This window comes from Anopheles funestus, chromosome 2RL, assembly GCF_943734845.2.
Source record: "Anopheles funestus chromosome 2RL, idAnoFuneDA-416_04, whole genome shotgun sequence".
NCBI classification, from domain to species: Eukaryota; Metazoa; Arthropoda; class Insecta; order Diptera; family Culicidae; genus Anopheles; species Anopheles funestus.
In genome coordinates this window covers 82,088,635-82,106,221 of record NC_064598.1, presented here as the reverse complement: position 1 = coordinate 82,106,221, position 17,587 = coordinate 82,088,635, and the positions used below count along the sequence as shown (strand labels likewise).

The 17,587-nt window shown below is 36.1% G+C and overlaps 2 protein-coding genes and 1 long non-coding RNA gene across 6 annotated transcripts in view; 2 read left to right on the top strand and 1 right to left on the bottom strand.

Annotated features, from left to right (window-relative positions):
* Positions 1-38: 38 nt before the first annotated feature.
* Positions 39-1,096, top strand: LOC125775041 (thioredoxin domain-containing protein 17). Its single transcript, XM_049445477.1, has 3 exons — positions 39-397; positions 562-640; positions 760-1,096. The coding sequence occupies exons 1-3, from the start codon at positions 223-225 to the stop codon at positions 911-913; spliced, it is 408 nt and encodes a 135-aa protein (XP_049301434.1). The 5' UTR covers positions 39-222; the 3' UTR covers positions 914-1,096.
* Positions 893-3,513, bottom strand: LOC125775031 (vacuolar protein sorting-associated protein 52 homolog). Its single transcript, XM_049445453.1, has 4 exons — positions 2,265-3,513; positions 2,078-2,196; positions 1,892-2,012; positions 893-1,819 (listed from the first exon to the last, which is right to left on the bottom strand). The coding sequence occupies exons 1-4, from the start codon at positions 3,375-3,377 to the stop codon at positions 1,190-1,192; spliced, it is 1,983 nt and encodes a 660-aa protein (XP_049301410.1). The 5' UTR covers positions 3,378-3,513; the 3' UTR covers positions 893-1,189.
* Positions 3,514-4,421: 908 nt separating this feature from the next.
* The window catches only part of LOC125762852 (uncharacterized), a 72,035-nt gene continuing 58,869 nt past the window's right edge, over positions 4,422-17,587 (top strand). The window contains exons 1-5 of one of the 4 annotated variants that reach the window (XR_007418266.1): positions 4,422-5,420; positions 14,146-14,672; positions 14,863-15,388; positions 15,579-16,102; positions 16,293-17,532. This is a non-coding gene — a long non-coding RNA (uncharacterized LOC125762852). Of the gene's footprint in view, positions 5,421-14,145; positions 15,389-15,578; positions 17,533-17,587 lie in introns of all 4 variants that reach the window. The other 3 variants (XR_007418264.1, XR_007418265.1, XR_007418263.1) reach the window with 3 other exon arrangements.

Below are 17,587 nucleotides of genomic sequence, written 5' to 3'. Positions count from 1 at the left end.
TCCTGCCAACTGAAATGTCAAGTTCGCTGGTCAAAAAATCCACAATTACCTAATCTGCGCATGGCCGGTCTACTGTTGGTCCAACATAAAAACAACACAGAGCAAGTGGTTTCCCATCGTAGCGCACTATTGCACAACGAACCAACGGAGTCCTGTGTATCCTTTGTTTGGATAACAGCAAAGTGTTTAATTTGTTTGATTCCATTTCATTCTTCGCAGTGAATGCGTACAAGTTTAGTGCGTTTTGCAAAAATGGTTGTTAAACATAAGGTTACCGGGTACGAGGAGTTTACAAAGCTAGCGGAAAGTTTGGAAAGCAGTGGCGAACCGGTCCACATCCTGTTCACCGGTAGTAAGGATGAGAACGGTGAAAGCTGGTGTCCGTACTGTGTGAAGGGTAAGTGTAGAACATGGGTGCAGGGGAAGCAAGCCATCATTCGCCTATTGATAAGATTGATGAATGTCTCCCAGAGGAACCGGTACTCACTACACACTTGATGTGCTGATGCTAATGATCCACCCCTCTCTTATCAATTATGTATCTTTTACAATATTCAATAGCCGCACCCGTCGTCACCAAAGCCTTAGACACTGCGCCGGAGAAGAGCCATTTCATCACGGTTGAAATCGAACGTCCATTGTAAGTAGAAGGGAAATGGGATGATCAACACATACTGCTCTAGCTCGACAGTGATATCATCGGCATGACGTTGCCCTTTTTTAATTGCTCACCCCTCATCCGCTCTGATAACGTTTTAGCTGGAAAGATCTGAACTGTCCGTACCGGAAGGATCCACGCACACATCTAGTGTTTCTTCCCACTCTTCTACGATGGCGATCGCCCCAGCGCTTGGATGGTTCGCAGTGTGCCAACACCGATTTGGTCGAAATGTTGTTCCAAGATGAGGATTAAACCGCCACCGCCTCCTGGCTTTGGGGCTGAATCTATGGATTTTATTTCTATTCATTTTTAGCGCCAACCGTCCGCAACGGAAGAAGCGCCTTTACAATTTCGATACTATTTTGATACAATACGTTGTTGTTGTCCTTATATTCATTTCCATTCAACCAATAAATAACTAAATGAAGTACGTAAGTCATCGTATGCTATGGTAATGTTTGTGAAGCAATCAGTTCCGAAAAAAAACAGACAATCCTAAGGTTTTAACCTGCCCATGCCAGTAGTGTCCTAGAAGTTGCTCTTGTACTTCTTTACCTCGATCATTATCACATGAATGTTTACCAGCTGTGCACGAGCGTTTGGCGTTAGCAGCTTGTAGAACTTGTGATAGTACTGGACAAGCTGTGCTAGCGCAAGCTGCAGCAGCTGGGATCCCGTTAGCAGCGAGGGGAACGACAGGAACACCTCGCGGTTAAGATCTTCCAACGATTTCTTCCAGTTGGCACTAAAGTTAGTTACCAGCTGCAAAGATCGGCGCTCCTGGCGCTTCAACTCTTCGGACTGCTCCTTGTCCCGCATCTGCTCACAGTCCTTCACGAACTGTATAATACCGCCAAGGTGTGGTGCAAGTATCTCCTCCACGTATTCCGCACTCCGGGTGCTCAGCAACTCGCGGAACGCTTCCGCCTCCTTCGAGTTGTCACGCGTGCGCTCCATCAGTACACCCAGCACCAGATCGTAGTTGTTGATCAGATAGATCAACTGCTCTTTTCTGGTGGTAAAAATGGCGGCCATTCGAAGCATAAAACATTTCACCTCCTCCTGGAGCTCCAACAGCATGTGGCTGACCAGCTCGTTCGGGAAGTTCTCCGTTATGCCAACGATCGCAGCCGAAAATTCGGCATAACGGCGAGTAATCTGAAAGGGGGGGGAAAAAAAGGACATCGTCATTACTCGAGCTTAGTTCCTGCTGGAATCGATTCGACTTACATAATGTGGTCCCGTTTCTTTGGGGAATTTGGTTGGATCACAGTCCTGAATACTTTGTATGTTCATACGAAACACTTGCTCAAAACGGGGCCAAATAACCGCATGCAAGTTATCCCAATACCTTCAAGGGAAGAACGTGTACATTAAATGGCCCTTTCTAACCAAAAAAAACCCCAAACCACATACTTATCCAAGGCGGGCACACATCGTTTGTGGCACATTAGTTGGTATCGGAAACAGAGCTGAATGCACAGGAACAGTGCTATCGTGTCGAAACAGTCCTGAACGTATGTTTCCAGATTTTTCTACAAATATTTAAATAAAAATCTGTTATCAGCTGTAAATTAAACGAAGCGTAGTTCGCCGATCTTACAATCAAAAGTGTTGTCGTTTTGCCCATAATTTGATTAAACAGTTCCTGCGCCTGTGGACCTCGCACGATGAAAAAGTCCGTCACGAACAGATACTCCCGGCAGGCATTATCGACCAGCGCGTACTGTTCCGAGCGAAACAACGCTTCGTAAGCGTAACGAAACTTTTGCTGCGCGTGCGGCACAATGATCGGTGCTTCCAGCTGTTGGTTAAGTACTTCGCCACGATCGCCAATAGAGAACACGGTGCTTTTGTTCTTGAGCGAGCTCGTTTTCGAGAAGATACTCCTCGGTACCGAATCGTCCAGCCCCATCAGATCGTCCTTCGAGACCGCTTCCTCGAACTTAAGCGAACCGAGCCGGGTCGAGTAGCTCTTGAAGTAGCTGTAGTAAATCTTGCTCATCGTATCGACGTACTCGTTGCAGATCTCTTGCGCGACCGTTCGCTCGTTCGACAGTATAAACTCAAAGAAGAACTTGTACTTTAGCATCGCATTCTGCGGTATCTGATAGTTGGCCATCGGTTTACGAAACTTGTAAATCTGCTCCATCAGGTAAAGGCGCAACTTGCTCATGGCTTTGATTTTAAGCTTCTGCAGCACATCGCTCACGTCCTGCGAGGATTTGCTTTCCTTAAAGTTAAGCTCCTTCATGAGATTCAGTTTGTGGTTAAGCTCGTTCAAGTGTCCCATAAAATCCTTCTCCGTCACGGGACTATCCATAATGCAGGCAACCATTTCCTCCGGCACTGCCATATCCTCAATAAACTGCGAGATCTGTGCCCGTATCGACTGTCGGTTGGTAAGCTGCACCGACATCGAGACGGACTTTTTCTGCAGCGACGTTATCTCGGTGCTGATGTTATTCAGTGCATCCTGGATGTCCATCAGCATCGATTCCATGCGCTCCAGTATGTTCGACGTGTTGCCAATCTGGTTGTGCAGGTTGGCAATGTTTTGGCTCTCCTTGATGTAATCATCGATGGATCGGTTTTCCACCTCCTTGAATTCTTTCTCGATTTGCGCCGAATATTGGCGCAAATCCGTGCCCGTTTTCAGTATCTCCTGCACCTCATCGTCCTCGATTTGTTCCCCAATAATAGCCGCATCTGCCATGATTCACTCCACCAGCTGATGATGATAACACAACAAATATGCTAAAAATTTATCTTTTGTTGATTGTGCGAGCAAAAGTTACCATAATCGTCGAATGACAGCTGGCAGTGTCACGACCAAGGTTTACACATATGACATCGCAATACATAAACAAAGCAGGGTGATCCAAATGACTCCGTCACTACACGCTTAGCAATTGTCGCGTTTGTGAACGCAAACGCAAGCTAAAGCTATATATAGCCTTAGGAAATTTTCAAATTTATACTTTTTAATTTTTTTTATTGTTTTTTATTATTAATTTATTTTAAGCATGATTTAAGCAAATTTTAGTATTTTTAAACTTTCTCTCTCTCTCTTCTTGGCTTTTAACGACCTTACAGGTCACGCCGGCCATTTCTGGCTTACTAGACTTATTTTTACCACGTAGCCGGATAGTCAGTCCTTGCTACGGGGGGACGGTCCGGATGGGATTTGAACCCGGTCCGTCCGTGTGGACTGGCGCCGTTTATCACATGTACCATCGGGCCGCCCCGCATTTTTAGACTTTATTAATTATTTTTATTAGTTTTGATTCTTTTTTTTATTCAAAGCATTACTTGAGTGAAAAGAAACACATTGCAACAAATTTGCATTAAAATACATCACATTTATAAATTTTGCTGAATTGCAGAAAAATGAGGAAAATTTTACATTTTCTCAAACAGGGTAAGGAACTTGGTTCCTCGAATAACTTCTGGCACAGACATCTGAGGGCATGGCCGTTCAAGAAGAAAATTTAGCCATTGGTGCCATCTATCGACCACAGGTTAAAGACTGGCGATCCGTTGGATACCGACCGAGTTATAAGCAAAACTTGGCGCAAAAATGAGCTTTATGAAATTTTCTAATTTTTCTAAATTTTTAATTTTTTATAAATTTTCATTCTGTTTTTTATTTAAAGCATTATTTGAGTGAAAAGAAACTTATTGCAACCAATTGGCATTAAAAAAAATCCATTTTATTTTTTTTGCAAAATTTCTCAAAAGAAACGTAAGGGGTACCCCTTATGAAATTTTCGAGTGGAAATTTTTTTGAAATTTTTTTCTGATTTTTTATTCTTTCTTTAGTTTAAAGCATTATTTAAGTGAAAAGAAACTTATTGCAACAAATTCGCATTAAAATATATCACATTTACAAATTTTGCTGAATTGCAGAAAAATGAGGAAAATTTTACATTTTCTCAAACAGGGTAAGGAACTTGGTTCCTCGAATAACTTCTGGGACAGACATCTGAGGGCATGGTCGTCCAAGAAGATAATGTAGCCATTGGTGCCATCTATCGACCACGAGTTAAAGATTGGCGATCCGTTGGATACCGACCGAGTTATAAGCAAAACTTGGTGCAAAAATGAGGAAAATTTTACATTTTCTCAAACAGGGTAAGGAACTTGGTTCCTCGAATAACTTCTGGCACAGACATCTGAGGGCATGGCCGTCCAAGAAGATACTGTAGCCATTGGTGCCATCTATCGACCACAGGTTAAAGATTGGAGATCCGTTGGATACCGACCGAGTTACAGCTAAAACTTGGCGCAAAAATGAGCTTTATGAAATTTTCTAATTTTTCTATTTTGTTTTATTTTTTTATAATTTTTTATTCTGTTTTTTATTTAAAGCATTATTTGAGTGAAAAGAAACTTATTGCAACCAATTGGCATTAAAAAAATCAATTTTATTTTTTTTGCAAAATTTCTCAAAAAAAACGTAAGGGGTACCCCTTATGAAATTTTCGAGTGGAAAATTTTTTTGAAATTTTTTTCTGATTTTTCATTCTTTCTTTAGTTTAAAGCATTATTTGAGTAAAAAGAAACTTATTGCAACAAATTCGCATTAAAATATATCACATTTACAAATTTTGCTGAATTGCAGAAAAATGAGGAAAATTTTACATTTTCTCAAACAGGGTAAGGAACTTGGTTCCTCGAATAACTTCTGGCACAGACATCTGAGGGCATGGTCGTCCAAGAAGATAATGTAGCCATTGGTGCCATCTATCGACCACAAGTTAAAGATTGGCGATCCGTTGGATACCGACCGAGTTATAAGCAAAACTTGGTGCAAAAATGAGGAAAATTTTACATTTTCTCAAACAGGGTAAGGAACTTGGTTCCTCGAATAACTTCTGGGACAGACATCTGAGGGCATGGTCGTCCAAGAAGATAATGTAGCCATAGGTGCCATCTATCGACCACAAGTTAAAGATTGGCGATCCGTTGGATACCGACCGAGTTATAAGCAAAACTTGGTGCAAAAATGAGGAAAATTTTACATTTTCTCAAACTGTGTAAGGAACTTGGTTCCTCGAATAACTTCTGGGACAGACATCTGAGGGCATGGCCGTCCAAGAAGATACTGTAGCCATTGGTGCCATCTATCGACCACAGGTTAAAGATTGGAGATCCGTTGGATACCGACCGAGTTATAGCTAAAACTTGGCGCAAAAATGAGCTTTATGAAATTTTCTAATTTTTCTAATTTTTTTATTTTTTTATTAGTTTTTATTCTGTTTTTTATTTAAAGCATTATTTGAGTGAAAAAAAACTTATTGCAACCAATTCGCATTAAAAAAATCAATTTTATTTTTTTTGCAAAATTTCTCAAAAAAAACGTAAGGGGTACCCCTTATGAAATTTTCGAGTGGAAAATTTTTTTAAAATTTTTTTCTGATTTTTTATAATTTTTCTAATTTAAAGCATTATTTGAGTGAAAAAAAACACATTGCAACAAATTCGCATTAAAATATATCACATTTAAAAATTTTGCTGAATTGCAGAAAAATGAGGAAAATTTTACGTTTTCTCAAACAGGGTAAGGAACTTGGTTCCTCGAATAACTTCTGGCACAGACATCTGAGGGCATGGCCATCCAAGAAGAAAATGTAGCCATAGGTGCCATCTATCGACCACAGGTTAAAGATTGGCGATCCGTTGGATACCGACCGAGTTATAAGCAAAACTTGGTGCAAAAATGAGGAAAATTTTACATTTTCTCAAACAGGGTAAGGAACTTGGTTCCTCGAATAACTTCTGGGACAGACATCTGAGGGCATGGCCGTCCAAGAAGATAATGTAGCCATTGGTGCCATCTATCGACCACAGGTTAAAGATTGGAGATCCGTTGGATACCGACCGAGTTATAGCTAAAACTTGGCGCAAAAATGAGCTTTATGAAATTTTCTAATTTTTCTATTTTTTTTATTTTTTTATAATTTTTTATTCTGTTTTTTATTTAAAGCATTATTTGAGTGAAAAGAAACTTATTGCAACCAATTGGCATTAAAAAAAATCAATTTTATTTTTTTTGCAAAATTTCTCAAAAAAAACGTAAGGGGTACCCCTTATGAAATTTTCGAGTGGAAAATTTTTTTAAATTTTTTTTCTGATTTTTTATAATTTTTCTAATTTAAAGCATTATTTGAGTGAAAAAAAACACATTGCAACAAATTCGCATTAAAATATATCACATTTAAAATTTTTGCTGAATTGCAGAAAAATGAGGAAAATTTTACGTTTTCTCAAACAGGGTAAGGAACTTGGTTCCTCGAATAACTTCTGGCACAGACATCTGAGGGCATGGCCGTCCAAGAAGAAAATGTAGCCATAGGTGCCATCTATCGACCACAGGTTAAAGATTGGCGATCCGTTGGATACTGACCGAGTTATAAGCAAAACTTGGTGCAAAAATGAGGAAAATTTTACATTTTCTCAAACAGGGTAAGGAACTTGGTTCCTCGAATAACTTCTGGGACAGACATCTGAGGGCATGGCCGTCCAAGAAGATAATGTAGCCATAGGTGCCATCTATCGACCACAGGTTAAAGATTGGAGATCCGTTGGATACCGACCGAGTTATAGCTAAAACTTGGCGCAAAAATGAGCTTTATGAAATTTTTTAATTTTTCTAATTTTTTTATTTTTTTATTAGTTTTTATTCTGTTTTTTATTTAAAGCATTATTTTAGTGAAAAGAAACTTATTGCAACCAATTGGCATTAAAAAAATCAATTTTATTTTTTTTGCAAAATTTCTCAAAAAAAACGTAAGGGGTACCCCTTATGAAATTTTCGAGTGGAAAATTTTTTTAAAATTTTTTTCTGATTTTTTATAATTTTTCTAATTTAAAGCATTATTTGAGTGAAAAAAAACACATTGCAACAAATTCGCATTAAAATATATCACATTTAAAAATTTTGCTGAATTGCAGAAAAATGAGGAAAATTTTACGTTTTCTCAAACAGGGTAAGGAACTTGGTTCCTCGAATAACTTCTGGCACAGACATCTGAGGGCATGGCCATCCAAGAAGAAAATGTAGCCATAGGTGCCATCTATCGACCACAGGTTAAAGATTGGCGATCCGTTGGATACCGACCGAGTTATAAGCAAAACTTGGTGCAAAAATGAGGAAAATTTTACATTTTCTCAAACTGTGTAAGGAACTTGGTTCCTCGAATAACTTCTGGGACAGACATCTGAGGGCATGGCCGTCCAAGAAGATACTGTAGCCATTGGTGCCATCTATCGACCACAGGTTAAAGATTGGAGATCCGTTGGATACCGACCGAGTTATAGCTAAAACTTGGCGCAAAAATGAGCTTTATGAAATTTTCTAATTTTTCTAATTTTTTTATTTTTTTATTAGTTTTTATTCTGTTTTTTATTTAAAGCATTATTTGAGTGAAAAAAAACTTATTGCAACCAATTCGCATTAAAAAAATCAATTTTATTTTTTTTGCAAAATTTCTCAAAAAAAACGTAAGGGGTACCCCTTATGAAATTTTCGAGTGGAAAATTTTTTTAAAATTTTTTTCTGATTTTTTATAATTTTTCTAATTTAAAGCATTATTTGAGTGAAAAAAAACACATTGCAACAAATTCGCATTAAAATATATCACATTTAAAAATTTTGCTGAATTGCAGAAAAATGAGGAAAATTTTACGTTTTCTCAAACAGGGTAAGGAACTTGGTTCCTCGAATAACTTCTGGCACAGACATCTGAGGGCATGGCCATCCAAGAAGAAAATGTAGCCATAGGTGCCATCTATCGACCACAGGTTAAAGATTGGCGATCCGTTGGATACCGACCGAGTTATAAGCAAAACTTGGTGCAAAAATGAGGAAAATTTTACATTTTCTCAAACAGGGTAAGGAACTTGGTTCCTCGAATAACTTCTGGGACAGACATCTGAGGGCATGGCCGTCCAAGAAGATAATGTAGCCATAGGTGCCATCTATCGACCACAGGTTAAAGATTGGAGATCCGTTGGATACCGACCGAGTTATAGCTAAAACTTGGCGCAAAAATGAGCTTTATGAAATTTTTTAATTTTTCTAATTTTTTTATTTTTTTATTAGTTTTTATTCTGTTTTTTATTTAAAGCATTATTTTAGTGAAAAGAAACTTATTGCAACCAATTGGCATTAAAAAAATCAATTTTATTTTTTTTGCAAAATTTCTCAAAAAAAACGTAAGGGGTACCCCTTATGAAATTTTCGAGTGGAAAATTTTTTTAAAATTTTTTTCTGATTTTTTATAATTTTTCTAATTTAAAGCATTATTTGAGTGAAAAAAAACACATTGCAACAAATTCGCATTAAAATATATCACATTTAAAAATTTTGCTGAATTGCAGAAAAATGAGGAAAATTTTACGTTTTCTCAAACAGGGTAAGGAACTTGGTTCCTCGAATAACTTCTGGCACAGACATCTGAGGGCATGGCCATCCAAGAAGAAAATGTAGCCATAGGTGCCATCTATCGACCACAGGTTAAAGATTGGCGATCCGTTGGATACCGACCGAGTTATAAGCAAAACTTGGTGCAAAAATGAGGAAAATTTTACATTTTCTCAAACAGCGTAAGGAACTTGGTTCCTCGAATAACTTCTGGCACAGACATCTGAGGGCATGGCCGTTCAAGAAGAAAATTTAGCCATAGGTGCCATCTATCGACCACAAGTTAAAGACTGGCGATCCGTTGGATACCGACCGAGTTATAAGCAAAACTTGGTGCAAAAATGAGGAAAATTTTACATTTTCTCAAACAGGGTAAGGAACTTGGTTCCTCGAATAACTTCTGGGACAGACATCTGAGGGCAAGGCCGTCCAAGAAGATAATGTAGCCATTGGTGCCATCTATCGACCACAGGTTAAAGATTGGAGATCCGTTGGATACCGACCGAGTTATAGCTAAAACTTGGCGCAAAAATGAGCTTTATGAAATTTTCTAATTTTTCTAATTTTTTTATTTTTTTATTAGTTTTTATTCTGTTTTTTATTTAAAGCATTATTTGAGTGAAAAGAAACTTATTGCAACCAATTGGCATTAAAAAAAATCAATTTTATTTTTTTTGCAAAATTTCTCAAAAGAAACGTAAGGGGTACCCCTTATGAAATTTTCGAGTGGAAATTTTTTTGAAATTTTTTTCTGATTTTTTATTCTTTCTTTAGTTTAAAGCATTATTTAAGTGAAAAGAAACTTATTGCAACAAATTCGCATTAAAATATATCACATTTACAAATTTTGCTGAATTGCAGAAAAATGAGGAAAATTTTACATTTTCTCAAACAGGGTAAGGAACTTGGTTCCTCGAATAACTTCTGGCACAGACATCTGAGGGCATGGCCGTCCAAGAAGATACTGTAGCCATTGGTGCCATCTATCGACCACAGGTTAAAGATTGGAGATCCGTTGGATACCGACCGAGTTATAGCTAAAACTTGGCGCAAAAATGAGCTTTATGAAATTTTCTAATTTTTCTATTTTTTTTAATTTTTTATAATTTTTTATTCTGTGTTTTATTTAAAGCATTATTTGAGAGAAAAGAAACTTATTGCAACCAATTGGCATTAAAAAAAATCAATTTTATTTTTTTTGCAAAATTTCTCAAAAAAAAACGTAAGGGGTACCCCTTATGAAATTTTCGAGTGGAAAATTTTTTTGAAATTTTTTTCTGATTTTTCATTCTTTCTTTAGTTTAAAGCATTATTTGAGTGAAAAAAAACACATTGCAACAAATTCGCATTAAAATATATCACATTTACAAATTTTGCTGAATTGCAGAAAAATGAGGAAAATTTTACATTTTCTCAAACAGGGTAAGGAACTTGGTTCCTCGAATAACTTCTGGCACAGACATCTGAGGGCATGGTCGTCCAAGAAGATTGGCGATCCGTTGGATACCGACCGAGTTATAAGCAAAACTTGGTGCAAAAATGAGGAAAATTTTACATTTTCTCAAACAGGGTAAGGAACTTGGTTCCTCGAATAACTTCTGGCACAGACATCTGAGGGCATGGCCGTTCAAGAAGAAAATTTAGCCATAGGTGCCATCTATCGACCACAAGTTAAAGACTGGCGATCCGTTGGATACCGACCGAGTTATAAGCAAAACTTGGTGCAAAAATGAGGAAAATTTTACATTTTCTCAAACAGGGTAAGGAACTTGGTTCCTCGAATAACTTCTGGGACAGACATCTGAGGGCATGGCCGTCCAAGAAGATAATGTAGCCATTGGTGCCATCTATCGACCACAGGTTAAAGATTGGAGATCCGTTGGATACCGACCGAGTTATAGCTAAAACTTGGCGCAAAAATGAGCTTTATGAAATTTTCTAATTTTTCTAATTTTTTTATTTTTTTATTAGTTTTTATTCTGTTTTTTATTTAAAGCATTATTTGAGTGAAAAGAAACTTATTGCAACCAATTGGCATTAAAAAAAATCAATTTTATTTTTTTTGCAAAATTTCTCAAAAGAAACGTAAGGGGTACCCCTTATGAAATTTTCGAGTGGAAAATTTTTTTAAAATTTTTTTCTGATTTTTTATAATTTTTCTCATTTAAAGCATTATTTGAGTGAAAAAAAACACATTGCAACAAATTCGCATTAAAATATATCACATTTAAAAATTTTGCTGAATTGCAGAAAAATGAGGAAAATTTTACGTTTTCTCAAACAGGGTAAGGAACTTGGTTCCTCGAATAACTTCTGGCACAGACATCTGAGGGCATGGCCATCCAAGAAGAAAATGTAGCCATAGGTGCCATCTATCGACCACAGGTTAAAGATTGGCGATCCGTTGGATACCGACCGAGTTATAAGCAAAACTTGGTGCAAAAATGAGGAAAATTTTACATTTTCTCAAACAGGGTAAGGAACTTGGTTCCTCGAATAACTTCTGGGACAGACATCTGAGGGCATGGCCGTCCAAGAAGATAATGTAGCCATTGGTGCCATCTATCGACCACAGGTTAAAGATTGGAGATCCGTTGGATACCGACCGAGTTATAGCTAAAACTTGGCGCAAAAATGAGCTTTATGAAATTTTCTAATTTTTCTATTTTTTTTATTTTTTTATAATTTTTTATTCTGTTTTTTATTTAAAGCATTATTTGAGTGAAAAGAAACTTATTGCAACCAATTGGCATTAAAAAAAATCAATTTTATTTTTTTTGCAAAATTTCTCAAAAAAAACGTAAGGGGTACCTCTTATGAAATTTTCGAGTGGAAAATTTTTTTAAAATTTTTTTCTGATTTTTTATAATTTTTCTAATTTAAAGCATTATTTGAGTGAAAAAAAACACATTGCAACAAATTCGCATTAAAATATATCACATTTAAAATTTTTGCTGAATTGCAGAAAAATGAGGAAAATTTTACGTTTTCTCAAACAGGGTAAGGAACTTGGTTCCTCGAATAACTTCTGGCACAGACATCTGAGGGCATGGCCGTCCAAGAAGAAAATGTAGCCATAGGTGCCATCTATCGACCACAGGTTAAAGATTGGCGATCCGTTGGATACTGACCGAGTTATAAGCAAAACTTGGTGCAAAAATGAGGAAAATTTTACGTTTTCTCAAACAGGGTAAGGAACTTGGTTCCTCGAATAACTTCTGGCACAGACATCTGAGGGCATGGCCGTCCAAGAAGAAAATGTAGCCATAGGTGCCATCTATCGACCACAGGTTAAAGATTGGCGATCCGTTGGATACCGACCGAGTTATAAGCAAAGCTTGGTGCAAAAATGAGGAAAATTTTACATTTTCTCAAACAGGGTAAGGAACTTGGTTCCTCGAATAACTTCTGGGACAGACATCTGAGGGCATGGCCGTCCAAGAAGATAATGTAGCCATAGGTGCCATCTATCGACCACAGGTTAAAGATTGGAGATCCGTTGGATACCGACCGAGTTATAGCTAAGACTTGGCGCAAAAATGAGCTTTATGAAATTTTCTAATTTTTCTAATTTTTTTTTTTTATAATTTTTTATTCTGTTTTTTATTTAAAGCATTTTTTGAGTGAAAAGAAACTTATTGCAACCAATTGGCATTAAAAAAAATCAATTTTATTTTTTTTGCAAAATTTCTCAAAAAAAACGTAAGGGGTACCCCTTATGAAATTTTCGAGTGGGAAATTTTTTTAAAATTTTTTTCTGATTTTTTATTCTTTCTTTAGTTTAAAGCATTATTTGAGTGAAAAAAAACACATTGCAACAAATTCGCATTAAAATATATCACATTTACAAATTTTGCTGAATTGCAGAAAAATGAGGAAAATTTTACGTTTTCTCAAACAGGGTAAGGAACTTGGTTCCTCGAATAACTTCTGGCACAGACATCTGAGGGCATGGCCGTCCAAGAAGAAAATGTAGCCATAGGTGCCATCTATCGACCACAGGTTAAAGATTGGCGATCCGTTGGATACCGACCGAGTTATAAGCAAAACTTGGTGCAAAAATGAGGAAAATTTTACATTTTCTCAAACAGGGTAAGGAACTTGGTTCCTCGAATAACTTCTGGGACAGACATCTGAGGGCATGGCCGTCCAAGAAGATAATGTAGCCATTGGTGCCATCTATCGACCACAGGTTAAAGATTGGAGATCCGTTGGATACCGACCGAGTTATAGCTAAAACTTGGCGCAAAAATGAGCTTTATGAAATTTTCTAATTTTTCTAATTTTTTTATTTTTTTATAATTTTTTATTCTGTTTTTTATTTAAAGCATTATTTGAGTGAAAAGAAACTTATTGCAACCAATTGGCATTAAAAAAAATCAATTTTATTTTTTTTGCAAAATTTCTCAAAAAAAAACGTAAGGGGTACCCCTTATGAAATTTTCGAGTGGAAAATTTTTTTGAAATTTTTTTCTGATTTTTCATTCTTTCTTTAGTTTAAAGCATTATTTGAGTGAAAAAAAACACATTGCAACAAATTCGCATTAAAATATATCACATTTACAAATTTTGCTGAATTGCAGAAAAATGAGGAAAATTTTACATTTTCTCAAACAGGGTAAGGAACTTGGTTCCTCGAATAACTTCTGGCACAGACATCTGAGGGCATGGTCGTCCAAGAAGATTGGCGATCCGTTGGATACCGACCGAGTTATAAGCAAAACTTGGTGCAAAAATGAGGAAAATTTTACATTTTCTCAAACAGGGTAAGGAACTTGGTTCCTCGAATAACTTCTGGCACAGACATCTGAGGGCATGGCCGTTCAAGAAGAAAATTTAGCCATAGGTGCCATCTATCGACCACAAGTTAAAGACTGGCGATCCGTTGGATACCGACCGAGTTATAAGCAAAACTTGGTGCAAAAATGAGGAAAATTTTACATTTTCTCAAACAGGGTAAGGAACTTGGTTCCTCGAATAACTTCTGGGACAGACATCTGAGGGCATGGCCGTCCAAGAAGATAATGTAGCCATTGGTGCCATCTATCGACCACAGGTTAAAGATTGGAGATCCGTTGGATACCGACCGAGTTATAGCTAAAACTTGGCGCAAAAATGAGCTTTATGAAATTTTCTAATTTTTCTAATTTTTTTATTTTTTTATAATTTTTTATTCTGTTTTTTATTTAAAGCATTATTTGAGTGAAAAGAAACTTATTGCAACCAATTGGCATTAAAAAAAATCAATTTTATTTTTTTTTTGCAAAATTTCTCAAAAAAAACGTAAGGGGTACCCCTTATGAAATTTTCGAGTGGAAAATTTTTTTAAAATTTTTTTCTGATTTTTTATTCTTTCTTTAGTTTAAAGCATTATTTGAGTGAAAAGAAACTTATTGCAACAAATTCGCATTAAAATATATCACATTTACAAATTTTGCTGAATTGCAGAAAAATGAGGAAAATTTTACATTTTCTCAAACAGGGTAAGGAACTTGGTTCCTCGAATAACTTCTGGCACAGACATCTGAGGGCATGGTCGTCCAAGAAGATAATGTAGCCATTGGTGCCATCTATCGACCACAGGTTAAAGATTGGCGATCCGTTGGATACCGACCGAGTTATAAGCAAAACTTGGTGCAAAAATGAGGAAAATTTTACATTTTCTCAAACAGGGTAAGGAACTTGGTTCCTCGAATAACTTCTGGCACAGACATCTGAGGGCATGGCCGTCCAAGAAGATAATGTAGCCATTGGTGCCATCTATCGACCACAGGTTAAAGATTGGAGATCCGTTGGATACCGACCGAGTTATAGCTAAAACTTGGCGCAAAAATGAGCTTTATGAAATTTTCTAATTTTTCTAATTTTTTTTATTTTTTTATAATTTTTTATTCTGTTTTTTATTTAAAACATTATTTGAGTGAAAAGAAACTTATTGCAACCAATTGGCATTAAAAAAAATCAATTTTATTTTTTTTGCAAAATTTCTCAAAAAAAACGTAAGGGGTACCCCTTATGAAATTTTCGAGTGGAAAATTTTTTTAAAATTTTTTTCTGATTTTTTATTCTTTCTTTAGTTTAAAGCATTATTTGAGTGAAAAGAAACTTATTGCAACAAATTCGCATTAAAATATATCACATTTACAAATTTTGCTGAATTGCAGAAAAATGAGGAAAATTTTACATTTTCTCAAACAGGGTAAGGAACTTGGTTCCTCGAATAACTTCTGGCACAGACATCTGAGGGCATGGTCGTCCAAGAAGATAATGTAGCCATTGGTGCCATCTATCGACCACAAGTTAAAGATTGGCGATCCGTTGGATACCGATCGAGTTATAAGCAAAACTTGGTGCAAAAATGAGGAAAATTTTACATTTTCTCAAACAGGGTAAGGAACTTGGTTCCTCGAATAACTTCTGGGACAGACATCTGAGGACATGGCCGTCCAAGAAGATAATGTAGCCATTGGTGCCATCTATCGACCACAGGTTAAAGATTGGAGATCCGTTGGATACCGACCGAGTTATAGCTAAAACTTGGCGCAAAAATGAGCTTTATGAAATTTTCTAATTTTTCTAATTTTTTTATTTTTTTATAATTTTTTATTCTGTTTTTTATTTAAAGCATTATTTGAGTGAAAAGAAACTTATTGCAACCAATTGGCATTAAAAAAATCAATTTTATTTTTTTTGCAAAATTTCTCAAAAAAAACGTAAGGGGTACCCCTTATGAAATTTTCGAGTGGAAAATTTTTTTAAAATTTTTTTCTGATTTTTTATAATTTTTCTAATTTAAAGCATTATTTGAGTGAAAAAAAACACATTGCAACAAATTCGCATTAAAATATATCACATTTACAAATTTTGCTGAATTGCAGAAAAATGAGGAAAATTTTACGTTTTCTCGAACAGGGTAAGGAACTTGGTTCCTCGAATAACTTCTGGCACAGACATCTGAGGGCATGGTCGTCCAAGAAGATAATGTAGCCATTGGTGCCATCTATCGACCACAAGTTAAAGATTGGCGATCCGTTGGATACCGACCGAGTTATAAGCAAAACTTGGTGCAAAAATGAGGAAAATTTTACATTTTCTCAAACAGGGTAAGGAACTTGGTTCCTCGAATAACTTCTGGGACAGACATCTGAGGGCATGGCCGTCCAAGAAGATAATGTAGCCATTGGTGCCATCTATCGACCACAGGTTAAAGATTGGAGATCCGTTGGATACCGACCGAGTTATAGCTAAAACTTGGCGCAAAAATGAGCTTTATGAAATTTTCTAATTTTTCTAATTTTTTTATTTTTTTATAATTTTTTATTCTGTTTTTTATTTAAAGCATTATTTGAGTGAAAAGAAACTTATTGCAACCAATTGGCATTAAAAAAAATCAATTTTATTTTTTTTGCAAAATTTCTCAAAAAAAACGTAAGGGGTACCCCTTATGAAATTTTCGAGTGGAAAATTTTTTTAAAATTTTTTTCTGATTTTTTATAATTTTTCTAATTTAAAGCATTATTTGAGTGAAAAAAAACACATTGCAACAAATTCGCATTAAAATATATCACATTTACAAATTTTGCTGAATTGCAGAAAAATGAGGAAAATTTTACATTTTCTCAAACAGGGTAAGGAACTTGGTTCCTCGAATAACTTCTGGCACAGACATCTGAGGGCATGGTCGTCCAAGAAGATAATGTAGCCATTGGTCCCATCTATCGACCACAAGTTAAAGATTGGCGATCCGTTGGATACCGACCGAGTTATAAGCAAAACTTGGTGCAAAAATGAGGAAAATTTTACATTTTCTCAAACAGGGTAAGGAACTTGGTTCCTCGAATAACTTCTGGGACAGACATCTGAGGGCATGGCCGTCCAAGAAGATAATGTAGCCATTGGTGCCATCTATCGACCACAGGTTAAAGATTGGAGATCCGTTGGATACCGACCGAGTTATAGCTAAAACTTGGCGCAAAAATGAGCTTTATGAAATTTTCTAATTTTTCTAATTTTTTTATTTTTTTATAATTTTTTTTTCTGTTTTTTATTTAAAGCATTATTTGAGTGAAAAGAAACTTATTGCAACCAATTGGCATTAAAAAAAATCAATTTTATTTGTTTTGCAAAATTTCTCAAAAAAAACGTAAGGGGTACCCCTTATGAAATTTTCGAGTGGAAAATTTTTTTGAAATTTTTTTCTGATTTTTTATTCTTTCTTTAGTTTAAAGCATTATTTGAGTGAAAAGAAACTTATTGCAACAAATTCGCATTAAAATATATCACATTTACAAATTTTGCTGAATTGCAGAAAAATGAGGAAAATTTTACATTCTCTCAAACAGGGTAAGGAACTTGGTTCCTCGAATAACTTCTGGCACAGACATCTGAGGGCATGGTCGTCCAAGAAGATAATGTAGCCATTGGTGCCATCTATCGACCACAAGTTAAAGATTGGCGATCCGTTGGATACTGACCGAGTTATAGCTAAAAATTGGCGC